This window comes from Emys orbicularis, chromosome 11 (genome assembly GCF_028017835.1).
Source record: "Emys orbicularis isolate rEmyOrb1 chromosome 11, rEmyOrb1.hap1, whole genome shotgun sequence".
Classification (NCBI taxonomy): Eukaryota; Metazoa; Chordata; order Testudines; family Emydidae; genus Emys; species Emys orbicularis.
In genome coordinates, this window is record NC_088693.1 from 18,826,027 (window position 1) to 18,844,162 (window position 18,136).

General features: G+C 41.0%; 1 protein-coding gene across 1 annotated transcript; it reads right to left on the minus strand.

The window, feature by feature from the left end:
* Positions 1-6,448: 6,448 nt before the first annotated feature.
* CXCR4 (C-X-C motif chemokine receptor 4) lies at positions 6,449-10,570 on the minus strand. The gene is made up of 2 exons (XM_065413236.1): positions 10,473-10,570; positions 6,449-8,079 (listed from the first exon to the last, which is right to left on the minus strand). The coding sequence occupies exons 1-2, from the start codon at positions 10,497-10,499 to the stop codon at positions 7,015-7,017; spliced, it is 1,092 nt and encodes a 363-aa protein (XP_065269308.1). The 5' UTR covers positions 10,500-10,570; the 3' UTR covers positions 6,449-7,014.
* Positions 10,571-18,136: the final 7,566 nt, after the last annotated feature.

Genomic DNA, 18,136 nt, shown 5'->3' on the forward strand with positions numbered 1-18,136 from the left:
ACACACAGATAAGGGGCCTCTTCAGCACACTGCATTCAGACAGACTTCTTGATGAGGTCAGCGGGAGATCTGCCTGATTAAGGAGTGCTGAATAAGGGCTTAGGACGTAAATAAGCCTGGGTTGTGTTTGCATTATAAGAAACTTGAGAATAAAAATCAACATTTCAATAGGAAATTGAAGAATTTCATGTGATATGGGAGGAATTTATCTTCTGTCTAAGGCAAAACCCAGATGTGGAAGAGAGAGGTACATGAGATGCCTAAGGAGGTATTGTGGACAGCCAGGGATTTGTGCTTTGTAAAGTGTTTATTTGTTGCTCCTCCATATTTTACATTATGTATAGTTTTGTAGAACTCTTTAATAATCTATAAAGATATATTAAAAAAACAGGCAAAGCAGGAGAAGAGAGAAATGTTCTTGTAACTTCAAAAAGAGGAAAGTAGAAACAGCAGGGGAAAACATCAATAGCAAAAAATGACTGGACAGTGTGATACTTTAAGGAAAAATTTAAATTTCTTATACCATTGACCATGTTTGTCTGGTGAGAGTCTGTTGTGATGTGAATTTCAGAGGGTATTTTAAAAATATTGGCCCATTTCTTTCAAATACGTAGGTGCCACTAGAACTAACTGCTCATGAGTTGTTGAAAGCTACACATGCAGGGCTCCCGACAGCAAGACAAAACGTTGCTAAAAAAGTAAATTATATGGTCTTTTATTTCAGTTACATTCAGCAGAACAATTCCATGTGCTCCATGTTAAAATGTCTACCTTTTTGTGGGCCCAGAGGCGCTGGGGGTGTGTATGTGATATGCAGGGTCATATTCCCCTTCCCCCCTGATTTGCTGCTTGGCTTGTACAGAGCCTGCTCACACGGACTGAGCATGCTCAGTAACAGTGCTGGAGCCAGCTGCCCTCACTCTGCCCCTCCTCCACACACACACTATGGGCAGGCATAGGTCATCTCTGCTGACTCCCTTTGAAGTCAGTGGAAAGACTTCATTTGGCTTCAGCTGGCGTTGGATTGGGCTATAAGAATGTGTCCAAATAAAAGGCATGATTCTGCAGGTAGTGCGTGAATTGACTTCAATGAGAGTATGTCACAGGACACTTGTCCACACTTGAGAAAGTAGGCATGCTAACCACTGTGTCCTCCTATCCCACCTGCAACACAACCTTGGGTGAAATCCTCACTCCATTGAAATCAATGGCAGTTTTGCCAATGACTTCAGTTGAACCAGGATTTTATTTCTTGGATCTAGAATGAAAGTGTACGATTATGTACATGTGAGCCAGCCTCCTTTCGGACTGGATTTGTTCTGAGCAAACGTCATGTTGGTTTCTACCATGTAACTCTGCACTGCATCAGTACCAGAGTGGCAGCAGAATCAGAACTTTGTTTACTGCACTACAGTAGGTATGAAAAGCTTAATGAACCCTAGGCATGTTAAAGATTATATATATTGGGAGAAAAAATTAAAAAGTCAATAAATTTTGTATAATTGAGAGAAAACGTTTTTTGAAATTCTAAATATTGTAGACTCTTCATAATCAGTGATCTCAGTCATCTCTTACACTACTACTTACTTGTGACCGGCAGTTGTGTTTGTGTTTTAACGACAAGGAGAAACCTAATGTGTAGAGCTTTCAAAACATGAAGTGAGGGAGTGGCATCCTTTGAGCAAAACTAACAGGGCCCTATCTGCTTAAGTGTTTCCGAAGTTTCAGCACTCTGCATTATATGAGAATGCACCATTGTTAGGGAGCTTTGGGGCATGTCTGGATCAAGGAAGTACTTCCTCATCATGCTATTTCCTTTCCCAAACAATATAAAAAATGGGCTTTTCAACTGAACGTGTAGAGCGGGCCATTTTGTTCATTGTCCAACTTGAGCTCCACCATCACAAGATAAACCTTTCAGCATTTGTGTAAATGGCTACATGGTTTATTGTAATTTCCTTTATATTTTCCTGGTGATTTTGTTCTGATTTATACATAAGTTTGGATATAGAACCCACTCTAAAAGATTTGTGCAATGAGACTAGCCAAGGAAAAACAAGAGAGCTTTCCTTTACCTGCTTATTGCATCCTGGAACTTCTGTTTTTGACCTCTGAACCACCCAAGTTCCGAACTGAGCTCTGAAGGGTCGAGTCCATGCCATCTGATCTGGCCAGCATATGAGAGAGAATATAAAATGTAATGAATTATTGTGTAATGCCTTCTCCAACAACACAAAGTATTCTGACTGTGCTCCCAATTGGGGCAGCAGAGTGAAAGAAAACAGACAGTTACTCTGAACTTGGTTCTGCCTAGCATGCTCCAGGGGATAGAGGTATCTGCTGAACTAATCTTTAGCATTTATAATGCTCCCATCACAGCAGTAGCTAAATGATTGTATTTTAATTCAGACTTTGCTAGTGGCTCACTGTGTCACCCTGGGCAAGTTGCTTAGGGCCTGATTTTTCAGACGTGCTAAAAAGGGAGTAAATGGGAGCTATAGGCACTCGGCACTTCTAAAAATTAGGATCTAAACCTCTTGTTGCCTCAGTTTACCAATTTATAAAAAGGTATAGTACTTACCTACCTCAGTGGGTCATTGGGAGCATTACCTAATGTTTTTAAAGTGTGCTGAGGTCCTCAAATGAAAGCCATAGGAAAATTTGTGGAGAGTTAATGTTTCCCAAGGCAGCCTTAACCCTTCAGTGTGCACTCCCCGAAACCCTTCAGAATGACAGAATATTGCTGGGAAGAGGGAGTATGGCTACTGTCCCTGCCATGCTGCCATAGCCGAGGCACAAGTTTGCAGGGGAATCCGGAGGAGTCCCTCTACTCAGCTGCTTCTGCTCGCTTTTGAACCCTCAGAGTCCCCCAGACCAGGGAAGGAGAGTTTGCAAACTGCAATTCAAGTACAGCTGAGGTGTTTGAGTATATATTACTCTATTCCCCTCTGAGCATTTTTGCATGGGAAGAGAGCATTTGGGCCTCGGTGAATATATTATAGATCTTTTAACCCTATATATCACTTTAGCACAAGTAAACATATATGAACTGGGTTGTAACCAGAGTTTATGTGTGTGCTGCATTTGCTGTGCATTGTCTGATGTTTTTAGGACAGGGTAGACATAGCTATTGTTTTATTATATAATGAAAGTGGTGTGACTAGGCATTACGGGTGTCTTGAAAATTAAACAATTAACTGATTATTCTGCTTATTAAAGTATGACTAATTTGGAAAGAGACTGAAGTCTGTATTCCTAAAATTCTGATGTGCGGGTTTGATTTGCCCAGAGATTATTCCAATGTGTAGACTGGACCCTGAGGATCTGATTCACCTCTGACACCAGTTTTACACTGGGGTAAATCCATTGACTAAAGTGAAATTGCTCCTGATTTACACTGATATAAGAGCAAAGTCAGGCCCTCAGTTTTATGATGTATTTAAAGATCGTACATTTTTTAAAAAATGAGGCAAATTCTGCGTTTTGTTTACACAATTGCAAATCTGCAGAAGTGTAATGTAGTAGTGTAACAGAAAATAATTGGGTCCATAATTTCTTACTGAGTTTCCTCATGACAGATTTGTATTTAATTTACAAATGTCTCCATAAATCTCAGTAATGTTTCAAGTTGTGTAATTTACTTCTTTTAAAATGTTCTATTTTTCCCCTTGTTTTCTTTTCTGGAGCCAAATCCGAAAAGATCTTACAACGCTTACTAGATGTTGAGGACATGATCCTCCAAGGCTTACTCTCTCAGATCCCATTGAGGTCAGTGGTAATTTTGTGTAATAAATCCTGAAAGACTGTAGGAGTAGGCCTCTGATGTTTTAATTCACTAGCCTATTTTCCACACAAACACCTCCTGTGTTTTGTTTTTAAAGGTCTCCTTTCAATGGTTTTCACTGGTAGCATGCACTATTGGTTTTCTTACACATTCTCTTCCACTAATTCTCTGCCTAAAGTAAAGGTTGACTGACTGCAAAGTGTAATGGAAATGACTTACATTAATGTTAAGAGTGCTACAAACATTTCATCAACAACTAAACAGCAGAAGGTTGATAGCCAGTAAGTCTTTTGTAATTGGAACTGAAGGAGACTGAGTAATTGGATAGGGGTGGAAATAAATGAGTCAAAATCAATGGGTAACTGATTCTTCACAGAAAACTTAAAAAGCAAGAAACCAACATTCTATTTAGGAAGTTCTGCCCCCATACCTTTTTTCCTCATTTTGCTTCCCTTGTATTTTCTGTTATGCAGGACAATTGGATGAAAACAGGATCTTTTGTTCCTCAAGAATTCATCTGTTCCTGCTGCTAATTCCCCAGCTGATGTCACTGAGGATTACATGACTTCAGGTGGGGAATAAGCAGATGAACTCTGACACAAAGATCCTGTATTCATGCAAGTATCCTAAATAATAAAGAACAAGGAAATAGAAATACAGAAAATGTTCAGATTTTTAAACACATTTTACAAATTCTGCTCTCATTTACACCACTGCAACCCCATAAAAACATTAGGATACTCGCTCATGTGGGAACACATTCTGACTCAGTGGGTTTGCTGAAGTGCCAATCTCTGCTTCAATTAAGAGAGCTGTGTGGCTAATATGAACAATATATCTTTTAAAAATACCAAAACAGCAAACTTACGATTGTTAGTCATGTAAAAAGCACTTGACAATGTCTTCTGTTTAAGAGGGAACACAACAATTATACTCAAAGAGCTTTCCTTCTTGGTTGGATATCTATTATTTACTACTTTTGAATTCAGTTTTAATACACAGTAGTAACTAGCATAAGGAAATAGGATTGTAACACTAATTATAAGAGTTTCTACTTCGGCTGGAAATCTAAAAAAAATAGTATTTTTTTTCCCTAGGACAAAAAATGTAAATTACCCAACTACAGATTTTGAAATTTTAAACAGAATAAATGTTAAGTTATACTGTCCTCAGAATATGTTAATTAAGCTTAGTGGCAACATGCATGTGATATTATTTTAATTTGAACACTATAGAAATGAAACCACATTACTGACCTTTTAAGAAACCTTGTCTCAGTAACATGGTTTATACATGAGTTCAGTAACAATAAGCTACTTCACTGCATGGCAAACGAACTATTGACTTTGCTTGGGATTCGTACCAGGATATGGGCAGCTCAATGGAGAAAGTTCTATGGGGGGAAAACACTTTTCACAAAGGAAACAGCATACCACCTTTGTTTCCAGCTGGAATAAAATGTCTATTAGAGGAAAGGATTTTGGTTCAGTTACTTTGACTATTGATGGCTTATGGAACTGCCAGTTAAAAAACCCTACAGCTTATTGCAGAAGTGTAGGATTTGACTTTATAAGGACATCAGGAAGGGTTTTTGAAATGTTATGAACAGGTGAAAGAGGAGGGACATCTCTATCCTCCCATTTGGGAGGACTGTTCCTGTTCAAGTAGATCTGTGCTTTGTGGAATGGATGGCAGGGCCCTGATTTAGTAAAGTACATGCTTAACTTCAATGGGTCTACTCACCTGCTTAAAGTTAAGCATGTGCTTAAGTAGCATTTTAAATTGGAGCATTTGTCACCTTTGACTTGCAAACTATGGGTCTAATCTATCACCATTGATGTCAGTGTCAGCAGGATCAGACCCCAATTTTGCCTTAGGCATTACAATATAAATATAATACACTTATAGGGGAAGCACATGTAAACCGATTTTAAATGACAGGAAATCATCTATTTGTCAGGATATCGCAAAAGGCTCATGAGAACTTGTATTAGATTGTATTCTAGTTGTACTTACAATCATGATTTCAAATTTTTCTGATGTGTATTATACAGAGTGGGAGTTTAACTTGGATTGTATATAATTACATTAAGTGTAAAATCTCCTTTCAAGATATCTACACACTGCCAATCTGATTTGTTACATGCAGATATCAGACAGCACCTGAAAAAAAGCATTTTATGGAAGTTGCATACTTACCATGAGCAGTAAGAATCTCATTCTAACATGGATGTTTTTGACTTTCCTTAAAAGGCTGATAGCACCTGTTAAGGTGGTTAAATGGACATTCTGGGTGTAGTATATTACAATAAAGGAAGTTTTTGTTTGTTTGTTTTCAAATAGCCATTAACAGTTTAACTGAAGTGGGGATAAGCTATTGTAAAGGCAATGTTGGCTAAACTAAATGTGTGCTTTAATGGAAAAAGCATTAACAAGTTGGTACAAAATAAATACCCTAAGCTGCTCAGTTGTCTGTATTGATGAATATAGTTTGTTTCATCATTGGATAAGCAATATATATGAAACCTCTTGTTTTCCCCTAGGCCCATATCAGATGAGTTATGTTGGTTTCAAAGATTGAACATTAATAACTGCAACTCAAAGTGTTAAGAAAAATAAAGTACTGTATATGGAATTAAGACCTAAAGAACATACCACTCAAAATAGTTTTTATCATGTACTTTTATTAACAACCTTACATAGCAGAGTTTTGCAAACCAATCCATTACTGAGAATTGAAAGAAAAAAAAAATCTAGCATTTGACAGAAGAGGCTTTGGTTATAAGTGACATTGTCTACAGCAGAATTAAACTATTGTAAACCAAACAGCTTATAGTGGGGGGGGGGGAATTCTTGAATATCAATCAAAAGAATTTTTAAACAGGAACACATTTGGAACATTTACATACAAACAGAAAAACATTTTCTAAATTTTAAACAGTCACTTGCTACACTCTAAAAGTGTTTAGTTTACATATCTATACAACCAGACAAGCACTAAAACTTCGTGAACTAACCACTTGTCCACAGGTCCTGCCTAGACACTTTGCCATCAACATGAAAATATTTATATAAATAAGTCAATTAAACTTCACAGAAACTAAAAGAAAATATACAATTCCAACCGTAAATAAAACTGTACATTATGGTCAGTCTTGTTTTTCCCGAAATCTCGTGTAACTTTTTTTAAAAAATGTTCTTTATTACAAAATGAGGGGAAGGAGACTGTGTTAGCTGGAATGAAAACTTGAAGACTCTGACTCTGTAGAAACAGAAGAATGTCCGCCACGTTTGCCTTTGGAAAGGATCTTAAGGCTCGATCCTCTGCTAACTGATGTCAAGGCATTTTGTGCTGATGTTTTGAATTTGGCACCCAAGAAGGCATAAAGAATCGGATTCAGGCAACAGTGGAAAAATGCTATGGCTTCTGTAATAGAGATCCATTTGTGTACTATCATCTCAAAGTTGCAGCCATGCCTGATGACTCCAAGCAGGATGAAGGTGTCTGTGCTGATGCCAATGTAGTAAGGCAGCCAGCAGGCAAAAAAGGCAAGGATGAGAATGACTGTAGTCTTCAATGCTTTGCGCTTCTGGTGACCCTTGGAGTGTGACAGCTTAGAAATTATAATACAGTAGCAAGTCAGGATTATTAGACCAGGCAACACAAATCCTACCAAAATATGCTGAAATCTGAATGAAATCCGCCAGTTGTCATGAGGGTAGACGCGATCACATACATACCTTCCATCTACTTCACTAGTACTGGCAAAGATTATATCAGGCACTGTCAAAAGCATGGCTGGTAGCCATACGCCTATGTACACTACCTTTTCAGCTAACAGCTTTCTTGGTCTCTGGCTATTGGTAGCATGGACTATTGCCAGGTAACGATCTAAACTTATGAAGGCCAAAATCAGGACACTGCTATATAGGTTGACAGTGTAAATGACATGGACTGTCTTGCACAGAAAGTTCCCAAAGTACCAGCTTATAGCTGCATCCACAGACCAGAATGGCAAAGTGATGACAAACAGGAGGTCAGCCACTGAAAGGTGCAACCTATATTTGTCGGTCATGCTTCTTAATTTCTTCTGGTAGCCCATGACAACGATAACCAATCCGTTGCCAATGATTCCGGTCAGGAAGATGATGGAGTAGATGACTGGCAAAAAGATACGGTTGAAATTAGCATTTTCATGCCCAAAGCATGGCTCTTCGAAGTCCCCATAGTCATGGCCTGAACCAAGCTCATCAGTGCCATTATCAGGAAATTCAATGGTGAACCCAGAATACATCTACAATAAAACAAAAGAAAAGCTGTTAGACCTCAACTCCACTTCCACTAAGACTTTTCACTATGTATAGATATTTTCACATTAATGTCTAAAGAGCCTCCTAAGAAGGCATGGTCAGGGATAGGGAAAGCCTTCCAAATGCTAATAAAAAAACCATAGTAAGATGAAGTTTACATTAAACTTAATTATCAAAACAATATTTAAAACTTTTGATCACTTCTACTTAATTCTCCCTCCCCTTTGGGAAATAATGTTTGTGTGTGGGGAGAGGGCGCGAAGGATAATTGCCACTCTGAAATGTTATCCTGGTTTCAGTACACTTATTGTATCATGTTTTTAGCAGATTCACCTTACCAATGGAAAAGGTCTATTGCATCGCCTAGTGGCTAGCCCATCCCCCTGCTACTGTAGGATAGCTCTCCAAAGAATTAAAAAAAAAAAACCAATTAGGAATCCGGTGGCACCTTAAAGACTAACCGATGTATTTGGGCATAAGCTTTCATGGGTAAAAAAGGGAAGGGAAGGTAACTCCCTTCTCTTCATGTGCCAATATATATTTATGCCTGTATCTGTAACTTTCACTCCATGCATCTGAAGAAATGGGTTTTTTACCCATGAAAGCTTATGCCCAAATACATCTGTTAGTCTTTAAGGTGCCACTGGACTCCTAGTTGTTTTTGTGGATACAGCCTAACACGGCTACCCCTCTGATACTTGTCTCCAAAGAATATCACTCATAAGAACAGTTTCATTTTAATTCTTACTACAGAAGTGTAAAGGTCCATAACTAAGCATCCTCTAACCAGTAACACTGCTTCCCTAGATCTCCCACTGATTCAGCTAATGCGATGAAGAGAAAACAATAATAGTGAGGGTTCCCTGCAGAGGAGCAACTGACAGTTCCTCAGAAGAGGTGACCTCTTAAATAGAGGAGAGCCACAACCCTTAGAAAGGTCACCATGAGCAAACACCTTTCCCTCCCTCTGCTGTGGTTGCAGGGGGCCATGGGACTAAGAGGGATTGTTGGAGCCTAGCTGGGGAAACTGTTGAACTGTGTCCGCTAGTGGAAAAAGGAAGCGAAACAGTGGCAGCATCAGGCATGAAAGTGCATCAGGAAACCACCAACGGCTAAGACCCAAACTGGCAAAACAACACAGGCTGGAGGGAATGGCCACTCTTAAGCAATTACTCTTTATGTATATACATATAATAAAAATTATATAAATATAATATTTGCAGAGGGTTTATGCATCCTAGGAGATTATAAGGCACTTATAAACAATCTGATACACCAGCTCCAAATGGATTGATCTATTTATGCATTTTACAAGTTATAGATAAAAGATGAATCTTGCCAGATCTAGGCAATTTTTGGCCCTATTTCCCCTCTCCCCCTTAAAATTTCACGGGTTAAATGGAGAGAAAGTGTGGGCACTCATACTCCACCACCACATCTCCAAAATATCATGCGGCTGATGAATCCTGGCTCCACAGCACTGCAAATCCCCAAATCTGGTACCCGGCCCCAAAATGCCACCGGCTAAATTGAAAAAATAGCAGAGCCAAAAAAAAAAAAAACCAAAAACCCAGTGCTGCAAAACCTGTACCCAGCACTTTGGGCACCCTAGGAGCAACTAGACTCGTTCTGGGTTTAGACACTGGAATTTCGCGGCTGGCTGCAACAAATTGACTTGATCCAAGAGGATCCAACTTTGATCTTTGGAAGCAAACTCATCAGGGCGGCACCATCTGCTCGAAATCTTACATTGTAACAGTGCGCTCAAACCAGCAAGGACAGCCCTTGTCGTTGGCACTGGTTGAGAAGGCAGCAAGGACGGAAGGAAAGTTTTTGAAATTCATCTGACAGCTCCGCTTGAAAACGCCCAAGGGGACGCAAGTACAGCAAGAGGCTGGGGACCAAACTCCGCCCTTTCACCCTCCACAAACCCCGCCAAGTTTTAATGGGGCTCAGAGCCCGAGTGCGGGACTCCGCTCAGGTCTCTTCATGCCCGCCCTGCAAGTCCAGCTCCGGGCGCCTCACACGCGCGCTGAGAAAGGAGGGCGAAGAAACGCAAAGCGCACGTCGGATCCCGTTAGGCGAAGGTAGCCACCGCCTAGCCCCTTGCGCCCCGGTCTCCAGCCGAGCAGAGAGGACGCGCCTGCCCCTAGCAATCCCCTGCCCGCGCGCTGGCCCCAGGACTCAATGCACTTTTGTTTGCAAACAGCTGGCACATGGGTGCGTGTGCGGGCTCCTGGCTGCAGCCCCGACGCCAGGCGCTCCCTGGATGCGGCGCCAACCGGGGCGAACCGCTCCCGCGCCGCGCAAAGTGCTGGGGGCAGGCTCCCGCCCGAGCCTGGTGCTCTCCTTCGTCCCCCCAGCTCTCCAAACTTACATCCAGCCTGTCCGTGCCGTCCGCCATCCCCCCCGCTCCTTGCCTCCAAGCTGCCCACGAGTCTCGCTGCGTTCCGCAACTTGCAGCTGCGCCACATAAACTCCGGAGTCCCTCCGGCGCGCCCCGGACTCTTATAATCCCCCCGCGTCCCCCCTCCCCTTGGCAGCCTGCCTGTGGCTCCTCCCAGGCGGGGGGTGTCAGCCGCATATGCCCTGTCCGCTAGTGAGCATGTGCGGCTGCCCCAGCCCCTGCGGGGGGGCGGCCTGCCCATTCGGGGCGGGGAGGCTCCGCCAGGCTGCTGCCCGTGTCCTGCGTCCGTTTCCGTGGGGCGCTGAGTGCCCCGACAGCCAGGGGTTTGCTCTCCGCCTCCAGACTGGCGCTGTGGTAGCCGGAGTTAGGGTGGGGGGAAGCAGGGTGGCAGCAGCCCCTCTCAGCCAGTGCCCCATGGAGCCCAGACTCGCTCTCATAACAAGGGCACTGGGCTGGATGACCTGGAGGAGACCCAGAGGAGGGAAGGGCACCCCCCAAAGTGGACCCAACAAGTGCTTAATTTGTAATGAAAGATGTGGGAGGATCGAGCAATTAGGTACCGGCCACAAGCAATTTTTTTAGTTTCACAACTGAGGTGGCAAGCCCAGAGGTGCCAGGGCTCAGAACTGCCAAACCTAGAGGTGCGGGGGCTCAGCTCTGGCATAAATTAAGCACTGGACCCAACCCTCTCTTCCCCACAGCTGGTTTTCAACCCTAGCCCAGACTCAGAGTAGCACATATTTTGAGGGGTGTGCAGTGAGGGTAATGGCTAGAAAATAGATGGAAGTGATATGAAACAGTGCCAGAATGGCAGTATTGCTGCCCACAAGAGCTGCAAAAGATAGTCAGCACCCCCAAAATTAAGGAGATTGGCTTGAAAAAGCATGAAATTTAAAAAAAATTCTGGGTCACGTTTTTCCAGCTTTCCTCTGTAAATATGAGGGCTAGAAGCTTAAAACCCCCATGAGATTTTGGGTAATAATTTAAGAAAAACAAAATATTCTGAGGTTTACAATAAATCACCAGATTTGGCAATGATGGAATAGGCAAGGACAAACAAAAACATACAGAGACAATAAAGTAAGGACATGCTTGCTTTACAGTGATCTAATACTGCCAACACCTATGCACGTAAATTACTTTCATGAGTAATCCCATAGGTTTCAATTAAGATAATTTATTCACAACTGCAGAATCCATTCTATACTGGATTATAATAAATACTAATTATTTTGGAAACATTGGTTCAGTTTATTCTTTGTGGTGGGTGAGTATCGTGTGTGTATATGTAATATTTTATATATTTTGGAGATAACAAAGCACCTAAATCACACTGAGGTCCTTCTGTGGCATATATGTGGAACTTTGTCAAAGGTCTTCTCAAAGCAATAGAAACCCCCCTATCCTAACAATGCCCATTGTCTAGGCTCTGTGTTAGCCTCCAGTTTTGGATGCAGGGAGTATTACCAGGGCATCTGACAAAAGTCAATGTTGTACTAGGTTTCAGAGTAGCAGCCGTGTTAGTCTGTATCCGCAAAAATAACAGGAGTACTTGTGGCACCTTAGAGACTAACAAATTTATTAGAGCATAAGCTTTCGTGGGCTACAACCCACTTCTTCGGATGCATATAGAGTGAAACATATATTGAGGAGATATATATACACACATACAGAGAGCATGAACAGGTGGGAGTTGTCTTACCAAGTCTGAGAGGCCAATTAAGTAAGAGAAAAAAAACTTTTGAAGTGATAATCAACTGTCTGTACTGGGCTATCTTGATTATCACTTCAAAAGTTTTTTTTCTCTTACTTAATTGGCCTCTCAGACTTGGTAAGACAACTCCCACCTGTTCATGCTCTCTGTATGTGTGTATATATATCTCCTCAATATATGTTTCACTCTATATGCATCCGAAGAAGTGGGTTGTAGCCCACGAAAGCTTATGCTCTAATAAATTTGTTAGTCTCTAAGGTGCCACAAGTACTCCTGTTATTAATGTTGTACTAGGTTTCTTCACACCATGTCTGAGAATACATATGGTTAACATAAGCTGTGGTCTCCATTAGCTAACAAAGGTGCATGAATATTCAGTTATGACAGATAACACTAGTCGTTTTGTTAGTTAACAAAATGATTATATCAGAGACACAGATTCACTATGTGCAAATTTCTGACTTTAGATAGTCTCTAGTTTTTTAGTTAGAGGGGCCAGAAACTTCATGAGACTCAGTGTGAACTTTTTAAAGGCTAAATTTTAGTTTATTGGAATTTGGGAATTAATTAACAGATTTACTTGAAAATCCTCAGAAAATTCAAGCAGCTGTTGAGATTATATCCTGAAAATTGGGCTTTATACTCTGTTTAAAACACAAGCAAACAAAAAAAACCCTCCAGAGGTTGAACGCCCCATTGTAAGTGAAAAACAAGAACCCAAATTTAAGTGTGGAGTGACTACCATTCTGGCATAATTAATTATTCAGGCAGGTAAATTTTTCACTAACAATCTCTATTACATATACAACAAAACAAACAGCTTTTCAGATGTGTCTATGATACACTCATGTCCTCTTATTAGACACCTGTCACACACGATCTTAAAAGCAATGGATGAGAATCAACATTAAAAATGAAATATTAATGTATTTTGTGGTCTTTCAAGTGCGCAGTAGACCAATTGCTAGTGTGTGAAATGAGTGTGAATTTCTTTATTTAGATATATTATGGTACCTTTCCCAAGGTCAAATGATAACATTTGAGGGCCTGATCCTGCCAAACATTTTTTGCATGAACAGTTTTCACTAGTGCAGGAAGTTCAGCTCACCTTAGTGATACCACTGTGTGATTAAAACCCAGGCTTTCCAGGGACTGGACATATTTTGAGGAGTTCGCTATAAAAATATGCAACCATAGATTATGGGCCAGATTGTCAAAAGTGTTCAGCACCAGGCAGCTGCCACAAACTGGCCATTTCATTTAGATTCCTAGATGTGAACTGAGCACTTTGGAAAATTTGGTCCTAAATTGCCAGAAGTTAAGATGACAGACAGATACATTTTAATGGAGAGCACATTTTGACCTGGGAGAGGCAGAGGTTAGGCTAGAGATCCCCTCTGAATAAATACAATACAGCTACAACGGAGTTTGCTGCCTCTCCAACTGTTGAGGCTAAGTCTATGGCATACAAATTCACATACAAACTAAAAAAGGTCATAAATGTATAATCAACTTTAAGGCTATATGAGAAGTTTGAGAGCTGGTGTACTACTAAATGGGATGGGTAGCACTGGATGCATTAGACATGTAGAGGCAAAGTGGAAAGTGTGGTTGCTGGCAACATAGTTAATGGAGCGGATGGCACTGAAGTTGTGTTGCACATATAGACTATGCAGGATATTTGGAGATCCTAATGGGATCTATGGCATTGAAATGTGTTTGGCTGCAGGCTGCTGAAACCAGTATTCACATAGCTGTTTTATATCTATAGCTCCTTTTGTTTCTCTTAACCATCCCCTCCTCAAAAAAGTGAAAACTTCCTTTGTAAGGGGGTCTGAAGTGTGTGAGTTAATGATTTCCAACCTGATAAAAGAAGGGGGCTGTTTCTGCAGAAGCATGTAATTCAACGAGTGAGCTACCAATCTTCAAGAGACAGTGCTAACAAATAGCAATTTATAAGCTTGTGTTTTGCATTAAATGTTTTTCTGGTGAGAAAATTACTATGAAAATCAGATCGTACCCTCACCCATTTGCCATGTGTTTGTTTTTGAAAATGCGCATTCTGGGAAGTGAAATCCTACATGTCCTTACACTATTTTGCCAACAATGCAGGTCCTCAAATTGTGAATCATTAACCTGTTTTTGTCTACTAAAAATAAATATCAGTGCCTCTCCCTGGAGAACAAAGTAGTCCCTCATACAACTTCCACAGTGAAAAACTAGGTATAAAGTAGATTCACAGAGATGGAGTAAAAAACTAAATTGCATTTAGTTTAATTATTGTAAACATCACTTACTTAATTTGAAGTCACTTTAACAAAGTAAACTTTCACCTAATGAAATAATGATTATTACATTATTCTGTATGTACAACACCTAGCACAAAGAGAACTTGATCCCTGATTTATGGCATGTAGGTGCCACTATGATGGAAATAAAGAATAACAAGACTATGTCAATAAACTGCTCCCCACTTTGTAACACATGTTATTGTGCTGTCCCCCCTGTATGAGTGTGTTTTAAATATGAATGGACACACTCTCAATCTGTCTGAAATTATTGTGCCATTTATTAGGTAGTATCTCATTTTAGAAATATCCACTGTTTTCACATCTCCATGCAAAACTCTGTTCATTGTACAGCTTACCAAAATGGGCTTTGGTGTACGAACAAGAAATCCCTTTTGAATGTGTGGGATCCTTCCACCCACTGTGTTTCATTTCAGATTACAGGGCCAGCACAAAAAAGATGTTTTTTTCTCCTTCTGCTATGTACTGTATTGCACAGATTTTTCAGAAATCATGTAAATTAGCCCTGAGCAGGCCTTCCTGAAGTGTGAACTATGCAAAATGTTACAGGTACGTAGTAATTTTCTTAGAAATTACTAATCTGTGCTTTGTGTTTGTACTGCATCTTCACAGTCAGTAATGTTAATGATGCCTCAGCACAGCATCCTGACAGTGTTTCTATGAAGCATGCAGCCTTCTCTATTATTCATATATGACTTTGGGTGATGGAAAGATCAGGAATTATGACATCAAACAAAATTGGCCTATTAGTATGCTAATAGGAGATTATGGAAGGTTCATGGGCCATATTTTTAAACTGGTAGAGAGATCATAGAGAGTACTATAAGAAGAAATTTACAAAGACCCCTTCACTGCTAAGTGTTTATCTGGAAACTATCCGGAAAGAAGATGGTTACTTCACAAACAAAATGGTTAGGAAAAGGGAAGACTTGGAGAATAAACATGATGGAAATAGATTCAGAATAGCACTAACAATTATAAAAGCTTTAGTAAAACGTGAGCTGGCTCTAGCAAATCTGGAGGCCACCTGCCTGCAAGGCCAATGGATTAGCCTGTGGTCCTGCCTTAACACAGACCTACATGCCCCAAACTGCAGTGCAGCTTTCTGGGAAGGGGCTGTTAAGCAGTGCTTAATTTGTAATGAAAGAGGTGCTGGGGCTCAAGCAATTTTTTTTTCTTTCCATAGCCCAGGGGTGCTGGGGCTATGGAATATGCCCTGAACTGGTATATATGTTTGGGGTGAAGTCTGGTGAGGAGTGGACAATTTTCTTGTAAAAAGGAAAGGAAACCAGTGTTGTGGCCCAAAAAGGAGGAGTCAACAGATTCCTTAGGAAACTCAAACTCTTACTGCCACAGACTGGGCAGGACATATTATTAATAGGGTCTCAAGCTGCTTGAAGTTGTGTGCATGCTGGGGGAGTAGGCTTCTCCCTCATATCTGTCTGCTGAAGGGGGACAGACATCAAGCCTGCGAGTGGCAGAGTACGTGCAGAGGGTGCAAGAAACCTGGGTGTCAAGTGACAGCTTTCTTAGCATTGTCTGCCTGGATCCCCACCAGGTCAAGATGTCAGTGGCTGCATGCTAAAGAGGTACTGTGTTCTAGTTGGAACCAGTGTAATTCCTGTGCTCTAATGCCATCTCCCTGTGTGGCCATCAGGAAATCACTTAACCTCTCGCCTTCCTTCACACAACTGTAAAATGGGGATAACAATGCTTACCTCCCTACCTGAGGGGGTGTTGTGGGGATTAATTGGATGATGTTTATTAAGTGCTTATTTTAGAACCTGTCAAAATTATTGTTGACACTGATCAGTCCAAACTCAAAGGGGACCAAACTCAATAAGTTTCTGGTCCTCTTCTCTTTGGTGGTGTTTATGGGTAAGAAAATCTGCTTGCACGGTGGATAGTTTATTGCTTGTTTGGAAGCAGAGTAGACTGAATTGACTCTGAAGAGACACTTTGAACAACTCCGGTTAATCCTTCTAACAAACATGTTTCCATTTGCACATCAGTGAAGCGGAAAGTTTTATCTTTGATTGATTATATGGCAGGGCACTCCAGGAGGCATTTTCAGGTTTCTTCCAGAACTGCAATCAGATCAGGATTATGTAGACAAGGTAAAAGTTGGGGTTTATTACCTGTATTATAAATCATTCCTTCACCCTGAGCAAGGCAGGGTTCTGGCTTCCCCAGTTTGGACATGCTTGTGTTTGCTAAGAAATGTTTTCCTCCTGGTTTATTATCCTGGTTTAGTGTTGTGCTATAAAGTTCCACTGAGGCCCTGCCTGCCCTGCAGTTCAATTCTGGTTAATAAGGGTTGTATTTGCTAGTATGGCCCTTGCTAGCAATGCACGAAGGCCCATTTTACACATTTTATATAGTTCATATATTTTATGGTCTATAACACAATTTGGTCTTGCCTAGAAACAGAAGGCAGTATCACAGTATGGATACATGGTTACAACATAGTTTATTCCCATCTAGATAGGTAAAAAATCTGATGTCCTGACTGCAATAATATCATGTTAGAACACAATCCTCAGACACTGGAAAATGTACTTTGCCCATGGGCCCTATTATTGTTTCTTCAGCCAGTGTAAACGGGGCCTAGCTGTTTAGAAGATAATTAGACCCATTCCATTTTGCTTTTGTGTCCTAGTACCCAGACAGCTAGCAATGCAACACATGCCCCAGGATGCCTTGGTCGGTATTTATTAACTTCATCCCCTTTGGCCTGCATGACAGTAAATGACATGTTTGGCATTGGGCATCAGCCCCACCACTTCTCCTCAAGCCAGTCTTCAAAATGGCTGTCACACTGGGGCGTAGAAGGCAAAGCAAATACTCACTGTAGCCATGTATGCTAGGCACCTGACCAGACAGCAAGTGTGAAAAATCGGGACAGGGGGTGGGGAGCAATAGGAGCCTATTTAAGAAAGACTCAAAAATTGGGACTGTCCCTATAAAGTCGGGACATCTGGTCACCCTACCTGATTCTACCATTGTGTCTTTGCCACCTTGCCTCTTTCTTTTAATTCTTGCTTCTGGGAAAGAAGTTCTACATTCTGCATGTGCACGGGCAGTCTGAGGTGGTCTCTTTTGTTCATTTTCTCAGTTTTCAAAATATACGGTGAAATGTCTTGTTTGTGTGGCTGAGAGATGGCTCTGAAAGCAGAGGCAGGAGTAAAAAACTTCTTCTAACTCAGTCTGTTCATCCAAGGCCAATAACAGCTAAATGATACAACTTAATTCTAGCAGTCTTTAGGAGAAATCTGCACATATGAATACTGCCTTAATTTAAAATAAAATAAGATTCAGCCAATTTCCACTGATGCAACCAGAAAACAAATAAACAAACCCAAGGTACTTATGAACAGACAAAAAATGATTCTACATTCTTGATGTTCTAGAGTAGGGAAAGTTTCTCCACTCTTTATAAAACCTCTTAAAACCAGACTTAGAGCTGTGTGTTTCACAACAGTAACTGCCATGTTTGAATCTGGTTGACAGGCATAATGCCTGCCCTCTGCTTCCTCTCAAGTTGGTGTTGAAATCTGTTGCCCTGCTAGTTCAGGGAGGGACAGCCAAGTTCAGCGCCGTAAGGAGCAAAT

Excerpts from the sequence above, each read along its gene's own strand:
- CXCR4 (XM_065413236.1), bottom strand. The coding sequence starts at position 10,499 with ATGGCGGACGGCACGGACAGGCTGGAT. Across the intron at positions 8,080-10,472 it reads ACGGCACGGACAGGCTGGAT|ATGTATTCTGGGTTCACCAT; the intron begins GTAAGTTTGGAG and ends GTTTTATTGTAG.